Source organism: Oryzias latipes, chromosome 17 (genome assembly GCF_002234675.1).
Source record: "Oryzias latipes chromosome 17, ASM223467v1".
NCBI lineage: Eukaryota > Metazoa > Chordata > Actinopteri > Beloniformes > Adrianichthyidae > Oryzias > Oryzias latipes.
This window is the reverse complement of record NC_019875.2, coordinates 3,374,492-3,401,329: the sequence shown is the minus strand read 5'-3', so window position 1 is coordinate 3,401,329 and position 26,838 is coordinate 3,374,492. Positions and strand designations below refer to the sequence as shown.

General features: G+C 43.2%; 2 protein-coding genes across 2 annotated transcripts in view; one reads left to right on the top strand and one right to left on the bottom strand.

The window, feature by feature from the left end:
- The window catches only part of tep1 (telomerase associated protein 1), a 32,150-nt gene extending 13,372 nt beyond the window's left edge, over window positions 1–18,778 (bottom strand). The window contains exons 1-27 of the mRNA XM_011486029.3: window positions 18,558–18,778; window positions 17,504–18,009; window positions 17,231–17,419; window positions 16,986–17,135; window positions 15,657–15,821; window positions 15,445–15,582; window positions 15,229–15,300; window positions 14,750–14,874; window positions 12,999–13,156; window positions 12,712–12,821; window positions 12,493–12,571; window positions 10,925–11,114; window positions 9,782–10,070; window positions 9,536–9,688; window positions 7,857–7,928; window positions 6,627–6,748; window positions 6,445–6,519; window positions 4,964–5,107; window positions 4,593–4,884; window positions 3,816–3,937; window positions 3,618–3,731; window positions 2,565–2,682; window positions 2,271–2,459; window positions 1,888–2,075; window positions 1,675–1,816; window positions 244–423; window positions 58–150 (exon numbers count right to left, since the gene is read on the bottom strand). Of these exons, the coding sequence (XP_011484331.1) occupies window positions 58–150; window positions 244–423; window positions 1,675–1,816; window positions 1,888–2,075; window positions 2,271–2,459; window positions 2,565–2,682; window positions 3,618–3,731; window positions 3,816–3,937; window positions 4,593–4,884; window positions 4,964–5,107; window positions 6,445–6,519; window positions 6,627–6,748; window positions 7,857–7,928; window positions 9,536–9,688; window positions 9,782–10,070; window positions 10,925–11,114; window positions 12,493–12,571; window positions 12,712–12,821; window positions 12,999–13,156; window positions 14,750–14,874; window positions 15,229–15,300; window positions 15,445–15,582; window positions 15,657–15,821; window positions 16,986–17,135; window positions 17,231–17,419; window positions 17,504–17,992 (4,158 nt within the window). The 5' untranslated portion in view covers window positions 17,993–18,009; window positions 18,558–18,778. The remainder of the gene's footprint in view (window positions 1–57; window positions 151–243; window positions 424–1,674; window positions 1,817–1,887; window positions 2,076–2,270; window positions 2,460–2,564; window positions 2,683–3,617; window positions 3,732–3,815; window positions 3,938–4,592; window positions 4,885–4,963; window positions 5,108–6,444; window positions 6,520–6,626; window positions 6,749–7,856; window positions 7,929–9,535; window positions 9,689–9,781; window positions 10,071–10,924; window positions 11,115–12,492; window positions 12,572–12,711; window positions 12,822–12,998; window positions 13,157–14,749; window positions 14,875–15,228; window positions 15,301–15,444; window positions 15,583–15,656; window positions 15,822–16,985; window positions 17,136–17,230; window positions 17,420–17,503; window positions 18,010–18,557) is intronic.
- Window positions 18,779–19,028: 250 nt separating this feature from the next.
- Window positions 19,029–26,327, top strand: LOC101166334 (E3 ubiquitin-protein ligase znrf1). The gene is made up of 5 exons (XM_004078590.4): window positions 19,029–19,821; window positions 21,024–21,119; window positions 21,212–21,317; window positions 22,591–22,687; window positions 24,294–26,327. The coding sequence occupies exons 1-4, from the start codon at window positions 19,287–19,289 to the stop codon at window positions 22,646–22,648; spliced, it is 795 nt and encodes a 264-aa protein (XP_004078638.1). The 5' UTR covers window positions 19,029–19,286; the 3' UTR covers window positions 22,649–22,687; window positions 24,294–26,327.
- Window positions 26,328–26,838: the final 511 nt, after the last annotated feature.

Genomic DNA, 26,838 nt, shown 5'->3' with positions numbered 1-26,838 from the left:
TCTCATCGACGCCACGGTCGGGTTTGTAATCCATTTACCTCACGACGAGGTTCATACCTTGTCAAAGGAGGCAAAGTTCCTCAAGTCGTCACAGGCCAAGCGCAGGAAGAGAGGACTCACTGCTCCTTTCTTTGTTATCAAAGTTTGGAGCTGGACACACAGAATACAGGTTGGTGAGGAAATAAGGATGTTTAGCAAAGAACAGTGTCAACACTCTCATTTTGTGTTTGTGGTAAACAGAACCTGGTTGTTGAACGCAGAGTCACTGAGTTTCTTCCCAAAAGCACCGAGTTCCTTCTGAACGATCTCCTTCCTGTCTGGCATGCTGAGCGGTCCCAGGGAGAATAGGACCGCCCCTTTTTTCTTTGTCAGCGTTTGCAGGAGAGCTGCTTTGGAAGCCATGCTGATCACCAGACACACACCCTGAGGAACAGTGTACCTTTCAAAACTGACCCTTGATGTGGCGGGGCAGGACTGCCCAACCCTGGACCCCAGATCCGCCCCCCTGCCTGTTTCCAGATCTTCGTGCAGGTGAGTTTAGTGAGTCAGAAGGAGGAGACGTCTGAAAAAGCACTGAACAGAGAACTGTACAACAGGCAGGGTGGTAGATCTCCAGGACTGGACAGCTCTGTGCTAGAGAGGAAACAAGCAGATTTGACTGGAAGACCAGGCATCAGCACAAACTTTTAAAACATCCTTTTGTGTTCAGTTCAGGTGAATTTTAGCAGCAGCTCCATTCAGAAACAACTGGACTCATGCCGATTATGAAGTTATGGTTTACATGCGTCGATCGCGACTGACCGGTCAAATGAAGTCTGGGGAGAACGCAGGGCCATCACAAATAAACAAACACAACAAATAAAACTATATTTAAAAATGTTGCCACTTATTGCCGTAAATGGAAAGTACCTCTCCCCCGTCTCATTCACCTGCATGTCCTGCTTAAAACCGGAGAAGTCTCTTGACACATTAGAAGATTTGAGGGGTCCCTTTCTGAGAACACTTCCAGCTCTTCATTAGTACAAGCTTGTAGCAGCTTAGCTGCATGTGATACTACACAATGCAGGTCCTGGCGTGATGGAGCGATGACATGGCTGTTGTAGTGACAGAGAAGGGGGGGTATTGGTACGGGGCATTTTACTTATCATAATTATTAGTTTTTTCTTTTTTACTTACTAACTTTGTCTACTTTAGCCATACAATACTATAAATACGTGTTTTAGTCATTTGTTTTTCAGACTTTTGGAACTATTTAATGCATCAGTGTTTTGTGTAATGTAAAACTCATTAAAAATACATTGAGATAAAAAATACATATTGCCGTCATCATCCTCGCTTTGAGGTACGTCGCTTGATTGACATGCAGAACGGCCAATCAAACATTCTCTGATACATACATCCCCTCACATGCGTGTTCAACAGCACTGATCATCAGACATGGAGTTTTTCCTAAACTTCAGAAGCGTTCAGACTCCTAACTATGGATGTAGCTAATGTGGGTTTTTTTTGCCAGTTACTCAAAAGGAACCTTGAACAGAACGTTTCTGCTGCTGCCACACTGTGCACCGCGGTGCTGTCGGCATGACAACAACAAACACACGAGTCCAATTAACAATGACAGGAGACCTTTTTATCGCTTATTCCCTTTTTGGGGGGGGATTTTTGGTTTCTGACCTGAGGAAGCTGCTGCGGGATCCAGTCAGAGCTGAGCCGTCCTTTGCCATCCTGGACGAGATCCGCTCCGTCCACCAGCAGCACCACACGTCTGCTTTTTTCAGCAGAGCTCAGGGTGGAGTGAAATTCTGACAGTAGATCTCTGTGATAAAAACGATGGTATTACAGGAGGTGAAGTGAACCACGTCAAAAAATCTGCAGAGAATGTCTCACTTGTAGGAATGGGGAAGAGGCGAGTCTGCGTTGGCGCCTCTCACTTTTCTCAGCCACTGAACTAAACATCGGAGGAGGTTTTCGACAGAGCAGGCTGATTGGCTGGCAGAGGCAGAGTAAGATATGACATCACACTCTGGATGCTGTCTGGACCGCAGCTCTGCTTTGAGGGCGAATGCCAGAGCCGCCTTTGAAAGAAGAGGATAGAAAAAGATGAAGTCAGCTGTGAAAAGATTGTCCATACACTGAACACTGGACACTTTTAAAGTGCTATCTGGTAAAAAAAAATGTTGTTCATGTAAACAATAAATCATAATATTGCTTTTGTCACTTTCCACATAATTAGCAGATTTGGATTTCCAACAGGGCAGAACTACATTTACCATGAAAACTGTTTTGCCCTCTCCAGGTCCGGCCTCTATCACAACCATCCCTCCTTTGGGGCAGACCTGCTTCACCATCTCCTCAGCGGCCGATAGCAGCTTGGCTCTCCCGAAGAACTGGCTGCGCAGCGCCTCCTGGTGGACCTCCTGCTCCACCACGTCTGTTGAGGACTCCACCGCCTCTCCCTTCTACCAGTCAGAATGAAATGAGCTTAGAATGTGTTCAAGCTGGCAAAACTGGCAACATCTTAGTGATTTCAAAGAAGAAACTGAGACTCAGCAAAAGTTACAGACTTCCAGAAACGTCTTTTGGACGGCGGCCCAAAGATCCTCCAGCACCGTTCTACCAAAGTCCTCCAGGTTTTTCAAATATGGCTTCCCCTCCACAACACCCCCCCACTCACAGGAGTAGCTGAGAGGAAAACAAAAAAAACAACAACATGCACAGCAAAACCTTCAGTAAATCAAGCAGGTTTTTTTTCTAAATTATGTTGTTTTTTAAAGGGCCTATCAGGCTATTCTTAAGCCTTTTATATCCATATATGTGATAATATATTACCTTTGGCACACTCGTATTTATGAAATACGAGTTATTTTCGCAGCTAGTTTCCCTATCTGGAAGTAAAACGACTCGATCTCTGAGGCTCCGCCTTTCGCGAGGCCTCGGATACGTGTCTGCGATTTACTCCGGAAAACAAACATCCAAACTTTTGCAAAGATGGATGACTGTTCATATTAAAAGGAAAGTAGTCAGCCGATCACTGCTAGCTCCGCAGAGTAAGCAGAGTGGCAGCGCAGACTCTTCCTGGAAGGGGCGGTTCCTCACTTTGTGACGTCACAATGTTGGACCCGCTCGTTTTCGTGGAATGGGAGGGGCTGCTGCTCAGACAGCAGGTTTTTAAAGGAATGTTTAGAAATGCAGGAACCAATCACAATACTGCTTTGAGGTCGTTTTTAGTGAGGAATGAACACTTTAATACTGTTAAAAGCTCAAGTAGTTGATTTTGCATAATAGGCCCTTTAACATGTCGACAAAAATTATTGTAAAACGTGAGGACACTGTTGTTGGCCTCCATGACAGCCATTAAAATCTACATGAACCGTATAAAGAAACACCAACCACAAAATAAAAAAGCATACCTTGATTTAAAAATTAGTATTATTTAAAAAAAATAATAATGGTGATTCTATTTCAGGTCCCCCAGCCGAACTTGAACTCTTGCTGTGAAGGGAAGAGTGCAAACCGCTGCCCCATCGTGCACCCTCTTTCCAGTGAAGGGCAGCCCTGATGTGTAGTTGTGTGAATTAACAGAATCAACCTGACGGCCGTAAAGTGAAATAACTTACTTTTCTGTGACCTTGACGCCGCTGGATGAAAGTCTCGTCTTTAGTGACTTTATTTTCTCTTCAGCTTCTTTTGATTCAGCTACAAAGTTTGATCTCCATGCCACAGGAATTGATCTAAATTATGGATAACACACATAATCACGTGATAATTATCGTATTGAAGGTAGAAGCATGGATGTTTGGGATCCTCCTGCTCACTTGACGATGTTTGGATCCCTGAAGTAGCAGAGCATTCTCTGGTTTGCGGTGTCAGGGTAGAGAGCCTGGAACTGGCAGATTTCCATCTCTGTGATGGACATACCGGCTGGAGCAGATGACAGCTTTACCCAAAAACAAACAATTCAGAACTTTAAAACTAACTCATTTCAAGTAAGATCCACACTGCTGTGTTTTTAGACCATCTTTACCATCAGAAAGCTTTCAAATCATGTTAGTCAAATGCAGTTTTGATCAAAACTCTGAGCTGTGACCTTTGCAACAGCATGACATCAGCTTTAAATGATGGTTAAAATGACAGACACATGTTGGTCCATCAAGCTCATGACTTACTTAAAGATCTACTCGAAAGAAAATTGTGTTTGGGTGTTTTCTACATGTTCTTGTGGGATTTGTCTCATGAAATAGATGAATTAAGATTAACATAACATGTAACATAACATGCTGAGTATTTCTTTGTTCAAATCATTGTGAATCAGGAGCAGACAAAAAAATGCTGCTGGAAAAAGTGTGATTTTGTTATGTAGAAAGTACGCTGGGCAAGCCACAGGCTCTCCAGTCCTCTGCACTAAGCAACAGGAAAGACGGGCAATTGATTGATTGATTGATTGATTGATTCTGACTAAAACATCATAATCATAATTGAAAGACCACTGAGATGCTATGAAAATAGATTAAATGATGATCAGAGTGGGACTTTAAACAGTTCATTAAACCAGTTCTGAAGGGTTTAAAGACATCCAGTCTCATGAATCTTACCCAGTTGTACTGCGGCAGCTTGGGGAGGTCGGGCCTGGGGGGCACCTGGCCATACCTCTCCCCCAGGATCCCCACCAACATCTGGCTGCGACACACCTCTGACAGGCACAGCTCTGCAGCTCTCTCCGACTCCTCCTCCGTCACGCCCCAGCGTAGCTCCACCTCCTGCAGGTGGAGGCAGTGCGGCACGGCACGGCGACGGAGCTCAGGGAAGACGCTCCTTACTAAAACGTCGCGCTCTGCGTGCATGTCTCTGAAGGTGGAGGAGATGAACACTCGAACGCCTTGCCATCTAGAAAAGCAACACATGCATACTAGTAATGGATAGAAACAAATAAAGGTTTCTTCTTTTCTACTAGTGGATAAACTACCTTAACTTTGGACTGGCTGGTAATGACAGGAAGCTGTTGGTAGATTCTGGGCCTTTGGCTCCCTCTGGTGGTGGGATTTCATACTTTTTGTCCAAGTTCTCTACATGTTCCAGCAACCTGGAAGATCCTCGTTCTGCCACAAACCTGAATTGAAATTTTCGAAATAAATGTACTGCTATCTTAAACTCATCTGCTTTGATATTACTGCAGTTTATAAAATAAAATCATTTCTGTGAAAAAAAGGGCAAATCAAACCGAGCAGGGCGACTTGAAGAGTTAACTTCATAACAGAAACAATCTACTGGATGTTAGAGCCAATAACATGCTAAATCAACTTTGTGAGCTTTTCTGTGAATTGTAATGTTCATTCCTCACTAAAAACCCCAAAGGGATATTTTGATTAATTCAGGCATTTCTGAGTATTCCTCTAAAATCTTGCTGTCTGAGCACCAGCCCCTCCCAATCCACCAAAACAAGTGGGTCCTCACATTGTGACATCACATAATGAGGAACAGCCCCTTCCAGGAAGAGTCTGCACTGCCAGCCCCGCCCCCAGGCTAACACACACTTTCTCCGTGGAGCCAGCGGTGATTGGCTAAACGCTTTTATAAGGTTCCACAATAAGCTCATGCATTTTTGCCAAAGTTCAGATGCTGTTTGTTTTCGTTGGTGAAATGCCCACAAATCCCTGAGGTCGGCTCTACACTGACATCATAAAATGGGCGGCACCCACAAGGAGCTAAAGGTGGTGCCTCAGATCGAGTCGTCTTATTTCCGGGTTTAAAAAGAGCTCAGGAAAATAACTGATGTCTGATGAAGAATTTGTTCTTCAATATGCTAAAGGTAATATATTTTCATATACTTGGATTTAGTTTACTAAAAGGCTTAAAAATAGCATGGCATAGGCCCTTTAATGAGTGAAAACTCAATCTACAAAGAATCCACTTCTGAACTACACACTAAAACAGTCCTGCTCAATCCTGGTCCTAGAGACGTACCGCCCTGCCCGTTTCCCAGCTCTCCCTGCACTGCAGCTGCTGATTACCTGGACCAGGTGTGTTCCTGCAGTCACATTGTAGAGACATCTTATTGAGCTAATTATTAGTTAGCAGAGCTTAGAGATCCGGAAAAACAGGCAGGGTGGTAGATCTGGAGGACCAGAAATGAGCAGCCCTGGCCTAAAACTACATAGTAGCCAGCCGAGATAATAGAAAATATAAAATTCCAAGTAAAGTGGCAGAAAAGGGGAAATGAAAAAGCTTCTAAAACACTTTTTTTTCAAAGCAACAGCAGCTGCTGCATAAAGCAGCTTCATTTTTGTTGTTTTTAAATCACTTCTGAGATAAAAACCCAATATCATTTACTTGGTTGAGTTCAACTATTTCTCTGCAAAAAAAACAAAAAAAAAACAACAACCAATCCTGACGGTGAGAGTGTTTACAGCCATCAGCTTTTGATTTAACTACAAATAAACCTTTTACCTCAGGATTTGATCACTGAATCCTTTGATTTTCACCAGGTTCCTGGACGCTGCCTCGTCTGAGTGGTAACACTTACTAAACCCAGAATTTAAAAGAAAAAAGTTAGAGGAAGGGGACACAGCGGTAGATTTAGTCTTTGCAAAACCGTGAGATAAGAGGGAAAAACTGAGACTGATGATTACTTGTCTGTTAAGCAGATTTGCACTTCCAGAGCTTCATTGTTTACTTCCTTTTTGTAGGTGCTCAGCTCCCACTGGAGATCCGATGTGATCCAGGGTCTAGCGATGTGGATGATGTTGTTCAGCTGAAGAGCAACAGAGAGTGATCACAGCAACAACTCGGTCACAGGAAAACAAGCAAGGAGGTTAGAGGAGTAAATGTGTTTCATTTAGTGAAGCTGCTAAAAAAAGCATGTAGAAGCGCCGAGCTGATCATCTAATGCAGCGCCGCTCGATCTTCATGGGGCCTGCACGAAACCCAGAAGAGCCATCAAAGTTGGGACTTTTACAGTAATGAAGCTTAACTGATCCGCGTTTTGTCCGCATGAAAGCTAAAGATCCTGCAGACAGAATCCTCTCTCTGTGGGATCCAGAAACTCACACGCAGCCCGTGTCACTTCCTGTCCCACGAAAGCCTTAAAGGTCGCTGCCATGCCAACACAACACACAGACACTTTTCTTACCCTTTCAGGAAAAAACACAAACTATTGGTTATAGCATAAAAAAGGTTTAAAAAAATAAAGTGAAATGAGTTCATTTAGTTCAAATGTGTCCATCTACAATAGCTGCCAGGTTAGACTGATGGAAAACAAAACATGAACTTATGGCTTTTTGGTCTTTGGTGCTTCTCTGGTTTCACTGTAAATAGTCAAATATCACTTCATCTTCAAAGTTGTGACCTGGAAGAAGGCTCAGATATTGCTCGCCACCGGTAATGTTAGGTTGGGAGTGTGAGGAGCTGTAAGCTAGCGGGAGAGAGAGTAAACAGAGAGCTCTCAGCAATGGGGAGAGGAGGGGTGGGGGTGCTCCAAATCAACAGAGCCACCCACAAATCAGAGGTGAATTTCCGATGAACTCCTGCCGCTCTGCAGAAACTATGTCCTCAAAAACGACACGTTTTTATCATTTTTTTTATTTGGACTAAAAACTGCATAATCATAATGAACAGATCACTTTACAATAGATTAAAAGATGATCGAAGTGGGACTTTATGGAGATGCCAGAACTAAATCTGTTGCATAACACCTCTTTGGTCCTCAGCATCGACCCCTCTGGTTAGTTTCCAGCTCTCTCTGTCCTCTCACTGCGTCACAGCTGATCACAGGTTCTCTGGTTCTGAGTGTTTGAGGCATCATTACATAAACTCATCTGCTCCCAAATCAGTCAACTCTACCGACGGTTGGAAAAACGTACCTTGTTGTTCTTGTTGAACAGCCTGCGATAGAAGGTCAGGTCATAATCCTCGCTGCTGAGATCGGAGCATTTCTGTAAAAGGCATTTATTCATTGAAATTATTTAACAAGGCAAGAAAAACCATTCTCATCTTCTTAGATCTTTCATTTCATCATTTATCTTTAAAAGCATTTTTCACCTCATTTATGTTATCATCGCTACTTTTCATAAACCTGTTTTCCATCAAATAGGAAAGAAAAGGGAATTGATCCTGTGACTTTTTCTGTGCGTTAGGAGGGAAACCAGATCAGTGGCCTAGTGGTACAGTGTCCGACCGGAGACTGGGAGGTCACAAAACCACAACCTAATGTCCCTCAGCATAAACACTCGGCTTAGCTGCATTGCTGATCTTAAAACCTGGAGGGCCCAAAATGTTCTGCAATTGAATATGGGCAAAACTGATGTAATCATTTTTGGTTCAGTTGAGGCCCAAAATGGCGTGGCTCAGAAATTGGAGTCTCTGACTAACAATGTTTCTTCTTCTGGAGGTGATATTTGATACAGATTTGAATTTGGAGACGCATGTTAAATCAGTAGTCAAATCTTGTTTCTGGCAACTACATAGGTTATACAGGATAACCCCTCTGCTATCAAAAAAATGTCTTGAGATGGTGATTCACGCTTTTAGTTTTCCCGTTTGGACCATTGTAACGCACTCTACACATGACACATGCCTTTCACGGCAGAGTGTGTATCAACTCCAGTTAGTCCAAAATGCTGCCGCCAGACTCAGAACAAGAACCAGAATGAGAGACCATATAACTCCAGTTTTAGCGTCTTTGCACTGGCTCCCAGTCCGTTTTAGAATAGATTTGAAGATTTTAATGATTGCTTTTAAAGCACTCTGTGGTCTGGCCCCTAAATATAGAGCCGATCTCCTCATTCCTTACGTACCTGGTCGCAATCTTAGATCTTCAGCAAAAGGCCTTTTAACAATCCCACAATCTAGATTGAAGACCAGGGGAGACAGAGGCCTTTGCTGTAAGAGCCCCAACACTCTGGAACGGTCTCTCTGAGGAGATCAGGCTCGCTGGGTCCCTACCAGTATTTAAATCTATTTTTAAAACTTACCTCTATAGGCGTGCTTTTAATGATTTTACTGGTTCTTAAATTTAAACATTTGATTTTAATCGATTTCATTGTTTTTATTGATTTCATTGATTTTATTGATTCTACTGATTTATCGATTTTATTGATTCTAACCACTACCGCGTGTGTGTCATGCGTGTGCTGGGTTTTACTTTTCCATACTGGAAACTGTTTTCAATACTGATTTTGTCTCGTATTAATTGTACAGCATTTTGTAATCTGGATTTCGAAAAGTGCTATATAAATAAAGTTTATTATTATTATTATTATTATTATTATAGGCAGTTAAACCACCAAAATGGCTCCTGAGCATGGCTGAAACCTAGGTAACAACTCCTCCAAGGGAGGGGTCAAATCCAGAGAACAGTGTGTGACACCCGATGGGACTTTAACTTTTACCATAAATGGAATTTCAGCCGTAGAAAAGAAACATTTCAAAGAACCGCTCTTCACTTTTACATGTAAGGGGTTTACTGGAACACCGATTCTGAGAAGTCTTCATGAAGCGTTTTTACAAAAGTCAAGATTGCCCGCTCAAAACTTCAGCTCACCTTCATTTGTTGGATCACAGTTCGGACATTTTCTAAAAGCACATCAGACTCCAGCTTGGCTTCCTCGCAGTGAGCGTCCGCGTAAATGCAGAGCTGGCAATCCTCCGCGCTGCTTCTGATCATCAGAGACAGCAAAGCTGCCACCTCCGACACCTGCACAGACCAGGAGGTGAAAGGAGGAAAACCTGGAACATCCTTTTCTGCCGGGGATGAATGTTAATGCAAACCAACAAAGCCAGTCCTTACAGAAGGGGTGAGTTTGTCATTCTCCTCCTCCTCACTCCTTTTCTTGCAGGTTGTCCCCTCCTCCTCCTCCTCTTCCTCCTCATTCTCCTCACTGTCTTTTTGCTCCGGCTCAAAGGGGAGGCAGAAGTCCTGTTTCCGACTCCAGGATTCATCGGAGCAAATGTCAGAAGGGAGCAGGATGACCGTTTTTCCGGGGAGCGGGGGCACGTTGTATCGGCAGGAGATCTGAACTGCGATCTCCAGAGCTTTCCGATAGCGGTCCAGCAGTTCAACGCCGTAAGGCTTTTGACTGGAACGAAAGTTCAAATCATCCGTGAACCAAGTCAGTCCTTTTCAACTGATAAACGTTTCTAATTTGCATCGCTTTTATTTAGATCAGGCCTCACGGCTCTGAAACGTGGATTTTGTTTTTGTAGCCAAATTATTGGGCTAATCAAGTTTATTATTTTGGACTTAATCTTTAAAACCACAAAAAGCAAGAATTCACTTTAGACCTAAATACCTACTCCTATAAAAATGGTGGCTTTGGTGTTTTAACACTTTCTTGTAGAATTTCTCTGAAGTTAAGGGACATACATAAAGAAAATTCAGGTTTGTATTTCTTTAAACAAATCTGGATGAATCAGGAGAAGATGAAAAAATGCAGTCTAAGAAAATCATATTTTTGACGCAGCAGCTGAAATGGGCGGGCCGGAGTCTCCCTGCTCAGCTCCATTGTGATGACTAGATCGTGTACGCCTTTGTTGTCCTCGTCTTACCTTGAATATGGATCTAAACTGGACGGCTGGATAGCTCCAAAAATTTTACATATTTTTGTTGCAACACTAATGTTAGCTTGGAGTTGTAAGGGACTGTAAGCTAGCAGGACAGAGTGTAAACAATGGGATGACAGGAAATCAGCGGAGGCTTACTTCCGCAAAAACCACAACTCAGAGGTGAATTTCTGATGAACTCCCGCTCTGCTGAAACTATGTCCTATAAAACGACACTAGTTTTTAGAATTTGGCTAAAAACTGCATAATCAGGATTAAAAGGACCACGAGGAACGACTGGAAAATAGATCAAAGGATGATCAGAGTGGGACGCTAAAGGTCAAAAACCCAAACTTTAGGAGACTGAAAAGAAAAAAGCCTCTTTTCTTACGTGGCCTTTAAGAGTTCGGCCCTCTTCTTATGGTATCGTTGAGAAATGTAGGGCATCCCAAGAGTCAACTTCAGCCGCTTCTTGGGACTGTTTTCCCACGCCTGGTTCCTGAATCGTCTGCCTTTGGGGATCTTCTTCAGGATGCTCACCAGGATGTCTTTCACTGTGGGTTTCACCTGCTGCACAGAGGCTGGAGGGCCGGAAGTAAAGAAGGGCCAGATAAAAAGGGTGGTTGGGCTGAATTCATGGGGACTTCAAATCATTTTCTTTACCAGTGTACATTTGAATAGTTTTTCATCACAAATTGTTGTATAAAACATTTACTAGCTCATCTCATTGAAACACCGTTATTGAAGGGAAAAAACAGTTCCATGATCAACATCTAAAGAAAAAATTGAGATTTTTGTTGTTTTGAATCAGGTTTTATGGCACATTTGACCAATTCACGCATAATTTTTATTCTTGAATTAAAATTATAAAGTTCTGTTTTGTTGTTAAAGTAATACTCGCATTACAAGAGTTTGCTTTTCTGTTGCAAAAGGGGAAGAAAAATTCATTTTCTGAATTTGTTTCATTTTCTGAACAGCAGTTATCGTTTAAAGCCTTTTACATTCCACTCTGCCTTTGGTTTCACTGAGCACGTTTTTCCAGGCAGTCAAATTCTGCACTTTTGTCTCTGAACCTGCTCTGCCTTTTAGAACAGGGAAATCCCAAACAGCAGAAACTGCTCCAGAATGCACTGCCCATCTCCCAAACTCCTCAGACCTTGATTTGATCAAACTCTGTGGTATCAGCCCAATTCACACACACTCACCGCCCAATTAATCAGGTCCACCTTGCTAGTACCAGGTTGGACCCTTTTGCCTTCAGAACTGCCTTAATCATTGGTGGCATAGATTCAACAAGGTTCTGGAAACATTCATCAGAAACTTTGGTCCATATTGACATGACAGCATCACACAGTTGCTGCAGATTTGTCGGCTGCACATCCATGATGTCAATCTCCCGTTCCACCACATCCCAAAGGTTCTCTGTTGGGTTGAGATCTGTGACTGTGGAGGCCGTTTGAGTCCAGTGAACCAGAAAACGGTCTGAGATGATTCCAACTTTATGACATGACGCCTTATCCAGCTAGAACCAGTCTGGCTGTTCTCCTCTGACCTCTGACCTTTGGCATCAACAAGGTATTTCTGCCCACAGATCTGCCCCCCCATTCTCTGTGAACCCTAGAGATGGTTGTGGGTGAAAATCCCAGTAGATCATCAGCTTCTGAAATCCTCAGACCAGTCTGTTTGGCACCAACAACCAGGTCACGTTCAAAGTCACTTCAACGACCTTTCTTCCTCATTCTGGACCATGTCTACACGCCTACATGCATTGAGTTGCTGCATTGTCATTGGATGATTAGAAATGTGCATTAACGAGCAGCTGGACAGGGGTCCATAACATGGCCGGTGAATGTAGACCACGTCCTACTAAAGCTAAATGGAAAGGTGATAAATTCTTCTTCATACTTACAATATCAGTCTGTTAATTGAAAAAGTGTGGTGCTGCTGGATGCGTCTTACCTTCAGCACGCAGCTCCATGATGACTTTGTAAGCAGAGAGGAATCGGAAAGGAAACTGTCGGCTCTGAACAACTGCTTTCTGTAAGCAAATGTGGAAGAAGACATTAGAAGAACGGGGTTTTGTATCATCATCAGCACAGATGGTCCAAAAATCTTGACTTGTTTCCCTAATTAAATGTAGCTGATGAACTGGAGACGCTCTGACACAAAACGCCGCACCTGATTGGTCAGCCGGCTGAGGATCTTCTTGTGATGGGCCTCGCTGATGCCTTTGATGATCAGGTTCCTCAGGTTCCTCAGCATGGCCATGAAAGGAAGAGACTTTGAGTCTGCAAAACATGAAGGATTTCAACCTGGAGGGCCAAACTGCTGCATCATAAATCGGATGGAAAATTGCAGGTTAGCACAGGAGGAATCTTTGGGAGATGCTCTGCATGTCTGTCTGCAGGTCTGTGCATGAAGTTTGGTTAACGCAACAGTTTGGAGTGATGCGTTTCTTCTCATACCTATCAGCTTCTCCCAGGTGGCAGACTTGTTGCCCTCCCTGCTGAGCAGCTGTTCCCAGGTGTTCGGCTCTTTGAGCCTCATTCGTTGTCCGGCTCTCTCCCTGTTCCAGGCTCCCGTTAGCCCGCTGTGGGTAAAGGTCTTCAGGTCACTAGGATACCTGGAGGAAACAAACTCCATTAGAGGGAATTTTCTCAATTACCTTGGTAACTTTGTCTTGTTTTACATCTGAGGTGAGCAATAAGTTCAGCCTTAGTCACATGCACTCGTACGGTGGTCTGTGGGAGAGTTTGTTAAGGAATTTACCAACTGCAGAACCATTTGTATTACATGTTAAATGTATGTATTTTGTAATAATTACATGGACATAGTGTGGATAAATGTATACAGGTAAAAAGATCTTATCCTTTCTACTAGATAAGTGTTAGTAAGTGTATCGTGACGCATTCGTAAAAATAAGTTCCATGCACTCATGATGGACAGGTAATACGGTCATAGGTGTCCTTACGCCACGCTCTAGTCAATAGTAAGTTGTGCATAATGACCACACACAAATGCTGCACACATGGGGTGTGCAGTACACATGTGCCCATGGGACGCCTGTAGGACGTCCACACAAACTACACTCCGATTGTCTTATTTCCTCATTTCTAACAGTCAGACTGCACATAAAGAGGGTTCTTATCACATGAACAGCACTAACGGGATCCATGTGCAGAGAGCAGGGTTTGGGGGGGTTGAAAAATTAAAAACATCTTCACCCTTACGTGTTGTCTAAATGTTAACTACGACCTGTCGCACGAAGCATTAGAAAATGACAGTAGAAAAAAAAGTGCATTAATCTCTCTACGGTTGACTGAGCGATCTACGGTCACCTCCGTGCCCCATACAGGTTTGCCAAATTTTCACCCACAGACAGCCTGTATCCACCCGTAAGGCAGTTGTGACTACTGCTTTAACAACATGAAGCAAATTTGAGCAGGTACACAACGTCAAAGCAACTGTCTTTGATCATGGCGGTAAAACTGAATTCAAAGTCCCACTCTGATCCTCTTTTGATCCATCTTCAAAGCGTTCCCAACGGTCTTTTAATTATGATGATGCCCTTTTTAACTGAAATCGAAAACCAGTGTCGTTTTCTAGGACATAGTTTCTGCAGAGCGGCAGGAGTTTATTAGAAATTCACCTCTGAGTTGTGGATGAAAATGTTGGCACAGATTAAGCCTGCCCCAATTTCCCATCATTCATCTGTTTACACTCTCTCCAGCTAGCTTACAGCGCCTCACACCCTCAACCTGACATTATCGGTGTAACAAAAATGAGATTTCAGCTCAGATGAGGAAAACAAAGACATTCATGGATCTATTTGTGAACAAGTGGATCAGAATGGAGCTGAGCAGGTCTGCTCATGCAACAACTTCAAGCTGCATTTTTTTCATCTACTCCTGTTTCACAATGATTTGAATAAATCGTACTCAAAAAACCCTTTTTAATCTTTGATTTTCCTTGTAAATTTCCTCCATCATCAGAAAAATATCACAAGAATATGCTAAAAACGCCAAAAGCATGATTGTCATGGGAGTGGGTCTTTAAATGATTTATTAAAACTGCTTTGTCAAGCTTTTACTTGATGGTTAAAAATGGAAGGTTAACACCTAAATGTGACTTTTTTTTTTATTTCCATTTAGGGAATTTTAAACAGCTGACAGTAAAACTGTTGTGTGAAATTTCTGTGCTGCTGAGCTTTTCATACTTTTTTCCCAGAATGGCCATAACGTGCTCAGCTGGATCTTTGATGTGAAGCTTCTGGATCATTTTCTTCATGTTGAAGTCACTCTGCTTCTTATCCACCGGCACGCCGTCGCCCTCAAACCGAAACTGAACACACGAGCAGATTCACTTCATGAAAGAGGTTTCAGTGGAAGCAGCAACAATGGAATAAAAATATAAAGGAAAACATTGAAAGGAGCTTTCTGTGGTTCCCAATGAATGATTTTACTTTTATACTTAACTTATCTAGATGTGTTGAAATGACAAAAATATACCCAAATAGAAAAGTGATCAATTGAATTGAAAACAGTGAAGCAAGTCATGGCCTCTGCTGGCGTATGGTGAAATGAGAGGATTTTTATATAAACTTACTCCGCGTTTCTTCTTTTGACAAATGAATTGGAAAGAGAATCAAAGGATATTTTGGTGAAGATGTGGGAGGACAAATGAAGATCAACTTACAAACTTTTTGAGAAGAGGAGGATCCGACCTGACCAAGTTAGCCCACCGTTTCAGCTCCTCATCAGTTGGTTGCTGAAAAAATGAATTTAAAATTAATCACTAAAAAATTATAACGTCCTGGTCTGAGGATTATAATATTATAGATACTAAATCTTTTTTTTTTCAAATAAAAACAATGCAAGGTGTTTTGGATGACAGAGAAAAACTCCACTCCACCTTTCCTTTGCGTTTCTTTTTGTTGTGTTTGCAGCGGTGTTTGCGTGTGTTGTATTTGGCCAGCTGATACTCGCTGAACTGCTTGAACTTGTCCGCCATCGCCTTCTTCAGACACGCTGGCAGAGAACAGCTAAAGCACTGAAGGAAGAGAGTTGTGGGGTTTAGACAGACGGTTGCATCCCATCCTCCGGCAGACGTTCCCTCACACTTACTGCACTGTAGATCCGGACTACTTCTAGCCAATCAGAAGGCAGCTGCACCGCAGCGCAGAAGTATCTGCGGACATGCCGCTTGGTGGACGGAAGGCTAGCAGCGAGGGCCAGTAGGAAGTTTGCCGTGATGCGGATGTTTAATTCTTGCCTGGTGTACACAGCCACCTGGACCGAGAGGGACAAATGTTTGAGATCAGAAAACGAGTAAAGCGCTTTATCGTACTGGATGCTCTGTTATGCAAAAAAAAAATATGCAAAGCCAAAAATATGCAAAAGTCACATGACCTAAGGCACCAGAAAAAACTCTTGAGAAGAAACAAAAGGTCAATTGTTTTAAATTTTTGACTTGGACTTGTAATTACTTAAACAATATGTCATTCTTCTGACTGTTTTTGTCTGAAAGAAAACTGTTGTGGAGAAGTTCTCTCTAGAAAAAGAGATTTGGCCTTTTTGAAGCATGCTTAACATTTCTCCAGTTATTAAAATCAAACCCATACAGCAGTTGTGTTTTATGCTAAATTAGAATTTAAGATGTCATCCCATTCATAAAGCCTTTTAAAAAGGTACAGACTCTAATGCAATGTCCCTCTTTAATTAGAATTTAGGTTTGAGCGGTAACATCAGGTTGTATTAATCACTTAAAAAAAAAAGAGGGATACATGAACCCCATTGATGCCCACTAACTGTAACCACAGCAACAGATAAATGGTGTTTTAATGTTTAAAATTTGACTATAACTTTTGTCAAGTTTGCCTGATTGCATTAGATCCGACGTCTCCAACCCTGTTCCTCGCAAGCCATTGCCCTGCTTGTTTTGCAACCAACCCTGCTTCAGTCATTCCTGATTATCTGGATTGAGCGAGCACAGTTTCTAACTGTCTGAGCACACCTGATCCAGGTGACCAGCAATAACTGAAGCAGGGTTAGCTGCAAAACGAGCAGGGCAGAAGCTCACGGGGAACAGGGTTGGAGACCCATGCAATAGATCCTTCAGGTGCACTCAAAAATATACACAGCATAAAGAAAACATGGAACTAGACATAGCAATATGTTAAAAAAAGAAAAAAAGATTCACGAGGGATGTCACACAAGTGAATGACGGAGTTAGATTAGGAAATGTTCCTTTAAAAGGGCATGTTTTTTTTGGGGGGGTGGGGGTTGTAAGGGGTGTCAAAACCTGTGGAGAAAAGAAACGAATGTTTTGTATGTGGGCCTCAGTTTTGCAGAAAATCTCCATAATTTTGGTACAGAAATCTTTTTTCTGGTCAAATTAATCTGTCATTCTTTTGCCTGATCTCCCCCACCAACACAGAGCACGCTCAGACACACCTTGAGAAGAAACTGGGGGTCGATTTCAGAAATGTTCTTGCCCAGGTTTTGGATGGTGGTCCAGACACTGTCTTCCGAGTCCCACTCCTTCTGCCCAGGAGCTTGACTCTTATTCACCAAGGAGCAACACACAGCGTTTAGCAGGAGATACTGCAAGACAAAAACACAAACAGAGTTGGAGCACCTGGAAGTGCAACGCTAAACCACCAGTCAGACTCCGGCAGCTTTGAAATCCTGCAAAAAACCTTTTTATCTTTCAGATCCTCTTCTGCCTTCTTATTTCCTCTATCCAGCTCTCCAAACTGCTCCTCTCTAAAGATCAAAGCGGGTTCGGGTTCTTGGTTCTCCAAACCTTCTGCCATACTAAACAACTCCATGGCGCCCTCAGCCTCATCTGCCTCTCCTTCATCTTCTGACGGCATTTCATCAGGCTGCTGCTGGTGCAAAAACACACGTTTATGTTAAAAGTATATCAAAGTGCCTGTACATAAATACGTTTGCTGAGCAACTTTACGTACCGCACTGGTTTCCTCAAAAGAGGAATGCATCTCTTCAGATATTTCCTCATCTTCTATTTCATCTTCTGTCACTTCATTACCCAGACTGGCTTGTGCCAATGTGAGAGACTGAGCAAAGAGACTGACCAGAGCACCACCGAAGGAGGTGGAGGGACAAGAGTCCCTTATGACAGACGAGGTCAAGGGACAAGACGGACTAAGGGGTTGCTGGGTCAAGAGCTTGTTTTGTGTGCTGAGGAGCGGTGAGGAAGAGATGGAATATAAACTAGAGGTGGAGAGAAGGGAGGAAGTGGAGGCCAGGTTGGAAGGCTGGAGAGCTGGGCAGCAGGACGGAGGTGCAGGACAATTTACGAGCTGAGAGCAAGACTTCATCGCACAACTCTGAGCCAAAATCTTGTTCTCAAGATTCAGAAAGGAGTTGGAGGTTGAGTTTGTCGGGCAGGTGCTCCACTGCGGTGGATTTCCTGGAATCAGATTTGCCTGCTGCATAGTCAACGCCCTCCTATCTGCAAAGAAAGACACATGAGAGGCTCAAAGGGCAGCAGCCTCTCCTTTAAAACAGCCATAGTCCTAGAGAGCACTGCTACATGCGGTTCAGCAGCATTCTTCCAACTATTTGCACAAGCTTGGTAGTATTGTCTAAAGGGTGTGTTGCTCAAAATGCATGGGTTTTCTATCCATCTATATATATATATATAGTAAATGCAACTAAAGAAATATAATGTTCAATAAGACCCCATAATACAAAAATAAATTTGACAAAACCGACTTTAATTGTAGTAAGAAACTTTATAATAAAATGTATTGAACTACACGTCTTTTAGGGGGATAAATCTATTTAAAATTGTAGTTTAAAAAAAAAAACTAGGACCATGTCTGCGTTTGAGCTGCAAACAAACTTTTTAACCAACGTGTTTTTCACGTTAACCTTAAAGAATTCGCTATTTATTATACATATTTTCTGGAATAAATCACTTCCAGCTCCACTTCCTGGTCGCCAACACAACCATAATGATGCAGCAAAGAGGTTAGCAACAAAACACCAAAAACTTACCCCAAACACGAAACAGTCACACAGTTTTGAGTCCACAGACTATCTATGTCTGAACAAGTATGTCCCGTGAAACACGATGCATACAGCCGAGATCCTTGAATCCTAACCTCATCGAGAGGATCAATGATCCCTGTTCATTAGGTCAGCTGTTTGGTCAAGATAGACACAAGACACCGATTGGTCAATACGCTTCCTCCTGGATTACCGTAAAAAGTGGTGTACCACAGTACACCATGTTTGTCAAATGTATTGTGTTTAGGTGTAATTTGTTGAAAAACGTATAAAATTGAACGCCAAAGTAAATTTGAAAAATATTGAAACAAAAAATAAAAGCGTAAAGTGCGATGAACACAGTATATGTGGCGTTTTATTTTCTCCAAACACCAGGTGCTTTTAATTTGTTACCGTAACTGTTTGGGCGCCGCTCAAACAGGAAGTGAAAGGGCTCCATTTCCGCTGCAGCAGCGGCAACCGTCGTGCGCGTCAATAAAAGAAGACAATGTGGACAGCCGGGATGAACTGAAGCTGGAGGGGCGAACGCCAGGCCGCCGCTGTTGTCTTTCAAACGAACTTCGTTTAGTTGTAGTTGTTTTTTTTTTAACGTTTCGAGGCGAGTCGTGACCGTTTAACGGCCGTGTTTGGTGAAACGCCTCCTTTTTTGCTCGCAGTTTCGTTTGGAAGAGAGGCAGCTTGGTTGGTTAGCTATCTCGATTAGCCAGTCTACGAGAGATGGGAACGAAAGCAAGTCGCTACCAGGAAGAGCCGGTCCCTTCTCCCTTTGGGAAAGATGGCACTAAAGCCGGGGGTTCCTACCGGCGACCCCGCTGTACACGGCCCACCAGCCTCGTCGTTGACTTCTCTGTTAGCTTCGAGGACACGGAGGCCAACCAGAGCCGCTCAGAGGAGGGCAGCGACTCGGACTTGGGGCAGCACGGGGTCAGCGCGGAGGGCAGCCCCGCCGACCACCACAGCAGCATCCCCGCTATCAGCCAAGCCTCGCGCGCGGACGACAACAGCGAGCGGAAGTCCGAGGAGGACGCCGGCGTCGCCGTCAGCCCAGAGAATCCCGCCGACGCCGAAAACCAACAACACGGAGACGAGACAGGCCGCACACCTCACCGCACTTTTTCGGAACGCCTGCCCGGGAGTCGCCACCCGTCCTCCCGCAGCGTCAGCGCAAGATCCGTCCGTGTTCGCGGTTCACACCAACGGCCGGTGTCGGACGCTTGGATCGGCCTCTACCGCGTGAACAACCGACATGGAAGTAAGTCGATCGATGCACCCAAACAGTCTAACTTATCGAGATGTAACCGTTTTACCCAATAATAGCCTTCATAATTCAGGATATATGGATAACCTCATCATCTCTGAACCCGGCCTTCCTTTCGGGGCTTGATTTGACATTTACAGCTCAACACGGCTTTGTTGAATAAAACACCAGTTTCTGCTTTGCAATGTCAGCTGTTAACGAGAAATAAAACAGACGTTGGGTTGCTTAAAATGCAGAATATTAATATTTTTATTTTATAACTGTTGTGTGTATTTGGAAGGAAAACATGTAAACTTTGTACCTTAATATATAAAATACATGTTAGCTTTCTGAGGAAATGTAGAATATGAAGATATTTTTGGATCCACATCTGTTTCGTGTATTTGGAAGGAAAACAAAGGGCTGATGCTTTTTCTGTTTAGGAGAAAAATCAATGCATCTGTGAAAAAGCACAAGATATGTGAATTTTCTACAAGAAATCATCAATTGAGCTAAACATTTGAAATGGATTACTAGAGGAATTTGCATTCTTTGACAGATAATCTCTTTCACCAGCCTTAAAGGTTTGCAGAAATCATCAAGAGAAGCCATTGTCTAAAGTAGAGCTGCGGCATAAAAAGCTGGCTGTGGTGGCACTCGATTGCTTCATGCCACAAGCCTCGCTGACTGCGGTTACTGGTTACAATGCTGCTTGCATGCATGTCATGCCGTGAAGCAACAGGAGCCTTTCTGCATGAAAACGGGGCCACACGCTGACACAGGAAGCGCAGCCGCGTCTCAGTCGTCGTGTGTTGCAGAAGGCAGGCAGGCGGGGTGTTGACGTGATGACAGGGGTGACATTTGGAGCCGAAACATGTCAGGGCGGCAGCTTTCCAGAGCGAGCCCTCTAGCAAGTGTAGGGAAATGGGTCACAACTTCACATGCCCACTTACTGCTGACAGCAGGTCACAGACACAGGAAGGGGGGGGGGGGGTAGGACAGCAGTGCACTTCGCTGCCACATCTACGAATAACTCGTCTTCCCCGAAGCTCCAGTCACCGGTCGACAAAAATAAACGCTCCGTTTTGCATGTCTGCGGTCTGTTTAATCCAGATATTTATATATAAACGTGCATCCCTGATGAGGTAGATGCATCATCTATCATTAATGCCTCTGTGACTCATCCCTGTAATCCCAGCTGTGCTGTGTGTCTGCAGATATACGCTGTCCTTTCTGCTCGAAGCCTTTCCCGGGGGGTCGGATCGAGGATCACCTGTTGAGCTGCCTGACATCTCCCACCCTACCTTACAATAGTAAGTATTGCATTACAGAATGCCCCCGTCAGCTGTGTGGCGTTTGTTTCTGAGAGCCCAGTGATGCTTACCGTTGCTTCGTGTGTTTACAGCGGATGTGCTCAGTAGAGACAGCGGAGAGTGCTCCATTTGTTTGGAGGATCTAGTCCAGGGGGAGACCATTGCCAGGCTGGCTTGCCTCTGTGTGTACCATAAGAGGTAAGAAAGTTCAGCTGATGCACTCCCTGAATAAAAGCAAAGGGCCGACCGTGACAGGTGCCTGTTGAGTCATAAAGCTATAAGTTTAAGAGCAAAAACGTTTCAAAAGAACAAATCCATGACCCAACATTACATGACTGCATGTTTCCCACAAAGACTCAATGATTCCTAGGTTATCTTTATTATTAAAATATTTAAATGTTTGTTCCTTAAGTTTATCAGAACTTTTGCAGTAATTGTCATTACAGTTCAAATGCGAAACCCTTTAGGATCAGTGACGTGTTTTCTCGATGCAGGCTATTATTAGGCCAATGCATTCCTGATCTCATTTTTGCTGTGCTGCAGCGTCTCTCCACAATGGTTAGTTTCTGCTTTCATGTTACTTTGGTGCTGTGAGGACAACCTGAAAGAGAGCATGAGCGGTCAGACAGACGTGTCTCCTCACGTCAAACCTGCGTCATGCGTGTGTGCTCCAGCAGATGTTGTTCACTCAGTTACACTGACAGGAATGATTGACATTTAGAATGAAGTCCAAATTAAATTCATTTATGTCACGCTGCTTTCAGTTTTGTATGGTGCTTTGTGGGTGGAGGCTTTGGAAATGCCTCAGAAAGCAACAGAGCTGAACAAGAAATGAACATCTGGAAATTATTCCACATTTAAGAGGAAGCCTTCGCGTCAGACGGTTGCTCTGTGAAGCGCATTAATGCTGATGATTCACACTTTGAAGGCCATTAACCCGCTTATACCATGGTTACTTACAAAAGAAATAAATACTCAATTAGTTTTTAGTATTCTTATTTTTTCGGGTTTGATCGCCCCCCCCCCCCCCCCCCCCCCCCACCACAAAAAAAAAAAAAAACAGACTATTTGTTGCATGGTGCCGGCTCAGCCGACGCGGACCTCGAGTGCAGCAGCAAAGAAAGCGATATTTGTGCTGATGGTCATGATGGGTTGAATAAAGGATCAGTTCAGATCTCCTCTCACCGTTTGTTTTTGTCCAGATGATGAAGATGAAGGTTGTTTTGAAGAAGCAGAGCAGTGATACAGAACATTTAATTAGGTGACCGGAACTTCTTTTTTTAGGTGTGGTTAGCGCTGTGCGTTATCTCAATTTAATGCGCGCTCAGCAGCCAATCAGAATCGAGTATCCACCCGGACCATGGTATAAAAAGAAGTGATCCACTGAAGCTGAAGGTTAATTTCTGCTGTGCTTAGATGATTGAATACTGGGATGTCACCTCCACCTCTAAACCTGCCTTTCTCCTCACAGCTGCATTGATTCCTGGTCCAAGGTGAAGCCTTGCTGCCCTGAACATCCTTTTGATTGACTGGTTCAACCCATCAGCACAGTGGCCAACGTGACTCAGGTATGCACAGCTGAAATTCAGAAGAGGAACAAAAACTGAGTCTGAGCCATTAATCATTTCATTTTTGCTCCATCCTTTAGGATGTTCATGTGTCATCATCTGTAACCTTTATTTCTGCACGTTCTCTTTTAACAAAATGCACTATTGTGTCTACATTAAAAGTCTAAGGCATCCTAACATTAATCAGGGGTTTTGAAACTGTAAAATAGATTTTTTTTTTAAAACAAACACTCTTAGGTTTAGACTCGAGGCCTGCTGAAGTTTACTCTTTAATTCTACGGGTCTCCTCTGATGGGACATAAATGACAGCAGAGCCATGCAGAATCCTGAGCTCTGAGCTGCTTTGAAGGCAAAGCTGAGGACAAACTGCAGACTTCCTGGAGGGAAAGGAAACTGAACTCTAATGTTGGAGCTCCATTAATGCCATTCTAAAGATATTTTTAATGTGTTTGCATAAATAAAAATTGATGACATATTGAATGGCAGTCTAAATCCATTAACTTTGTAAAGAAGAATGGATTCCACCTGGTTACAAATCATAACAATATGTAGGAATTGTTGGAATAAAACCCACATTACCCAGAAGATCAGATTACTCTCAAAGAACTCCTAATCATCATTTGTAAAAGTCTGTTATGGTCAATTTCTTTAAAAAGAATAATCAGCATGGCATCTGTTATCACAGAATGGTCCTTTGCTCTATTTCAGATGGACAGAAACATCATTAATTCAGATTTTCCTTATCATAATTGTAGTGATTAGTTTTGTAAACTAAATGAGACTCTTGAAAATGAAAAAGAAAAGCACATTAGTACCTTTTGTTCACTTCCATGGTCTCAAATGTTCAGAATGATTGCAGTTGGACAGGTTTATAGTTGTAATGAAAACCACACCCCTACAGAATCACTACAGTCGTAGTTTTAATTTGGTAAAAATTCTGATTTGACATGTTTTGGAAAATATCTTTAATAGTCAGTGCCTCAGGGTTTTATTTTTTTAGAACTATAAACTTTACAAAAATACAGGCTTTAAACATTTTCCTGCTTGTGTTTTACTGTTTGATGGTTTCTATTGGTGCTCCATTATGAGTTGTAGTGATTTAAATGCATAGATTAGTAAAAATGTGTTTACTGTTCATGTCAGTGGAACTATGCACATGAGACAAAATAAAACGAGCTGAGAACATTTGAAGTTAAATAGAAGAAAATGATCTGATTTTTCTGCTACTTCAACACAAAATGACAACAACAAATAATAGTAAACAGTAACTCTTTCCAAAATCATAACACATTCCTGAACTGATCCACGTAGCCAGTTTAGGTTTGAGGAAGCCTAACTTTCCTCCAGCATTCTGTTGTTTCTCTCTAATGTTTTATCCTTAAGCATTTTTGAAATGTAACTGTGCTTTTACATTATTATATTTTATATTCATTTGTGTCTGGGAGCTTTAGCTGGCAGGACACCCTCCCCCAACAAAAGGACGAGCTCCACCTTGCACCAGAGGAACTCCTTTGGCAGGAGTCTTCAACGCGTTTGTCTCAAAGCAAAGCAGCTCTGTTGCTGGTGGTTCTAAAACGGCTTCCTTTGTCTTTTTCTGTTCCTACAGGAGACTGCACTGACTCTCTTCAAATCCTAACGTGTTTAATTGAACAAACTCCAGTCCACTTCCACACCGAGACAGCGTTTTAAAGTGGAGGCATGCAGTTCCAAATGGAAATGATGATTCAATGGAGCCTGCAGCTTTTCGGATGGATCATTTGAACTTGACTCTTAGCAGCTGCTCAGTCTAGTCTGTGGCCAGGACTCCCGTTGGACCCGAGGCGGCGTCCTTCGCCTTCTCCTCTGTGGACTTGACTCCACGCAGCGTTTAAATAAATCCATCCCAAACACCTGAGCTCACCTGAACATGGAGGTGAAAAGTGTTCCTCTCTTTGCCTGGTGTGTTTCTCCCGTGAGTGGACCGCTCCTTTGATCAAGTGTTTGTCAATCTTGGATGAATGTTTCCTGTCCCCCCCCCCCCTGAATGAAGCAGCCACATGCTGAGGGTGCAGATAGTTTCCACACGGCATTCTCAGCCACTTTTACAGCCTGTTTGGGTGAGCAGGAGCTGCCATTACTCTTTTCTGTTACTTTTTTTTTTTTTTTTTAACCGCAGTAGAGGATTAGCTGCAACTAAGGGCAACATGCTGCTACGTGGGGAGGGTTTAGGGGGTGTTTTAAAGGCTCATAGAAGCACCATGTTGGCACCAACTGAAGCACTTTTGTCTGTCGGCGTCCCCTCCTGCTAACACGCTAACATGGCGTGTTTTTGGATGTTCACACAGTGACCAGGGTGGGACAGAGTGTCTGAAAATGACGGTGTTTGAATGCCGTCACTGTAAATTGGTTTGGCAGGTTATCCCTTAAACTGGCTGACAGCCGTGCTGGCATGCATCCACTTATGCTCTTCGCTTTAGTCCCACCCCCCCTAAAGGCTCTGGGGGTGAAGCCCGGACGTTTTGGACAGACCCCAATGTCGGTACTGCCATCTGGTTGATGCCAGACTGATGGGACGAACTAAAGGTTGGACAGGCAGACGGAGGGGGCCGTTTTTACGGGCATGTTTACACCATGAGACATCTGCCTTGCTCCAAAGCACTGGAGGCTGTGGACGGCGGATGGTTGGCGATTACATAAGCGAGGCCATTCCTCTGTTTTTCTTTGAATATTCTCATATTCCTGGCTATTGCTGCATTTGTTAAATGGCTTTTTTTTGCCTGTGTGTGGTGATGGGCAGCCGTTGTTTTGGGTGGAAGCCCTGCAGTCAGGCCGCTCCGTTTCTGAACAAATATTCATGCACTGGTTTGCTTGACCATCAGCTTTAACGTTGAGTCTGTTACATGTGTTGAAGTGTTGAGGATGCAGCGGGTTAGCTCCCCAGAGCATCCCTCTGTTGGCTTTTCTGATCCCAGATGTGCAGCAGTCTGAGGTGCTACAACTTTACCCACCACTAGTGGGCCGCCCTGTGCATGTTCCTTATAGTATTCATATATATATAAAAATATCTCTAACAAAAAAGAAAAAAAAGCCAAAAGTATTTGTGTTTTGGGATGGAAAGGTTGCAGAAGACGAGCATCGATCATTTGGTGTTGTGATGGTTTGACCTGTTGTATACTTTGGTTGGGGTTGGGGGGGGGGGGGGGTTAATATGCTGTGGGGGGGACACATGTTGGACAACAGAGAATTTTAAATCCCAGATTGCTCTTATTTAGTTTTTTAATCCCTCAAAGATACGTGGTGCAATACCTCCATTTTTACCAGTGCTAGCTAAATGTGTGACCTAGCGCTGATCCAGGTTTGCTATTTAGTGTAAACGTTCCTGAATTATTGGGGCTAAATCTGGTGGCTCCTCTGCAGGTTGAGACCAAACCATTGGAGGGGAAGCCTGAGACACGGCGTCTGCTCCTCCACCATACGGACAATCTGCCTTTACTCTGCTAGAAAGACAAATTGAATTTTATTTATTACATTGTAAATATGTAATGAAATTCAAAGTGCGTGCTCCATGTTTGTTCAATATACTGTTTCTAAACTCCAATCTTTTGTATGTCTCAGAAATCGTTTTTATATGTATTTTTTACAATAAATATGTGTGAGAGAAGCTTTGCCCTGCTCTGTTTTTTGTTGATGGTTAAATGGTTTCCTCCTGTCATTTAAGTTAAACTCTGATCATCTTTTGATCTACTTTCAAAGCATTCCCATTGGGCTTTTCATCAGGTTTAGGCTCCATTTTAAAAGAGAACTTGTTTTGTAGGACATAGTTTCTGTTTAGCTTGCAGCCCTTCACAACCCCAACCTGACATTACCGGACCAACAGAATGGTGATCAATATCAGAGCTGTCCATCCATCCATCCAGTTCTGATCCAGATCCCAGCTAAACCAGGAGAACAAAGACGTTCATGGATCTGTTTGTCTGCAGGTGGATGATCAGAATGGAGCAGGAAGACTGAATCAGTCTTTATATCTGTGCCTGATTCACAACAACTCCATTAAACAAATCCTCAGAAAATCAACCTTAAGCCTAATTTTCTTTGTATATGAAAACACATTTTTGTCAGAGGGGGTCTTCATGACGTCCAGGTTTAGATTTTAAATACATCCAGACTTTAGG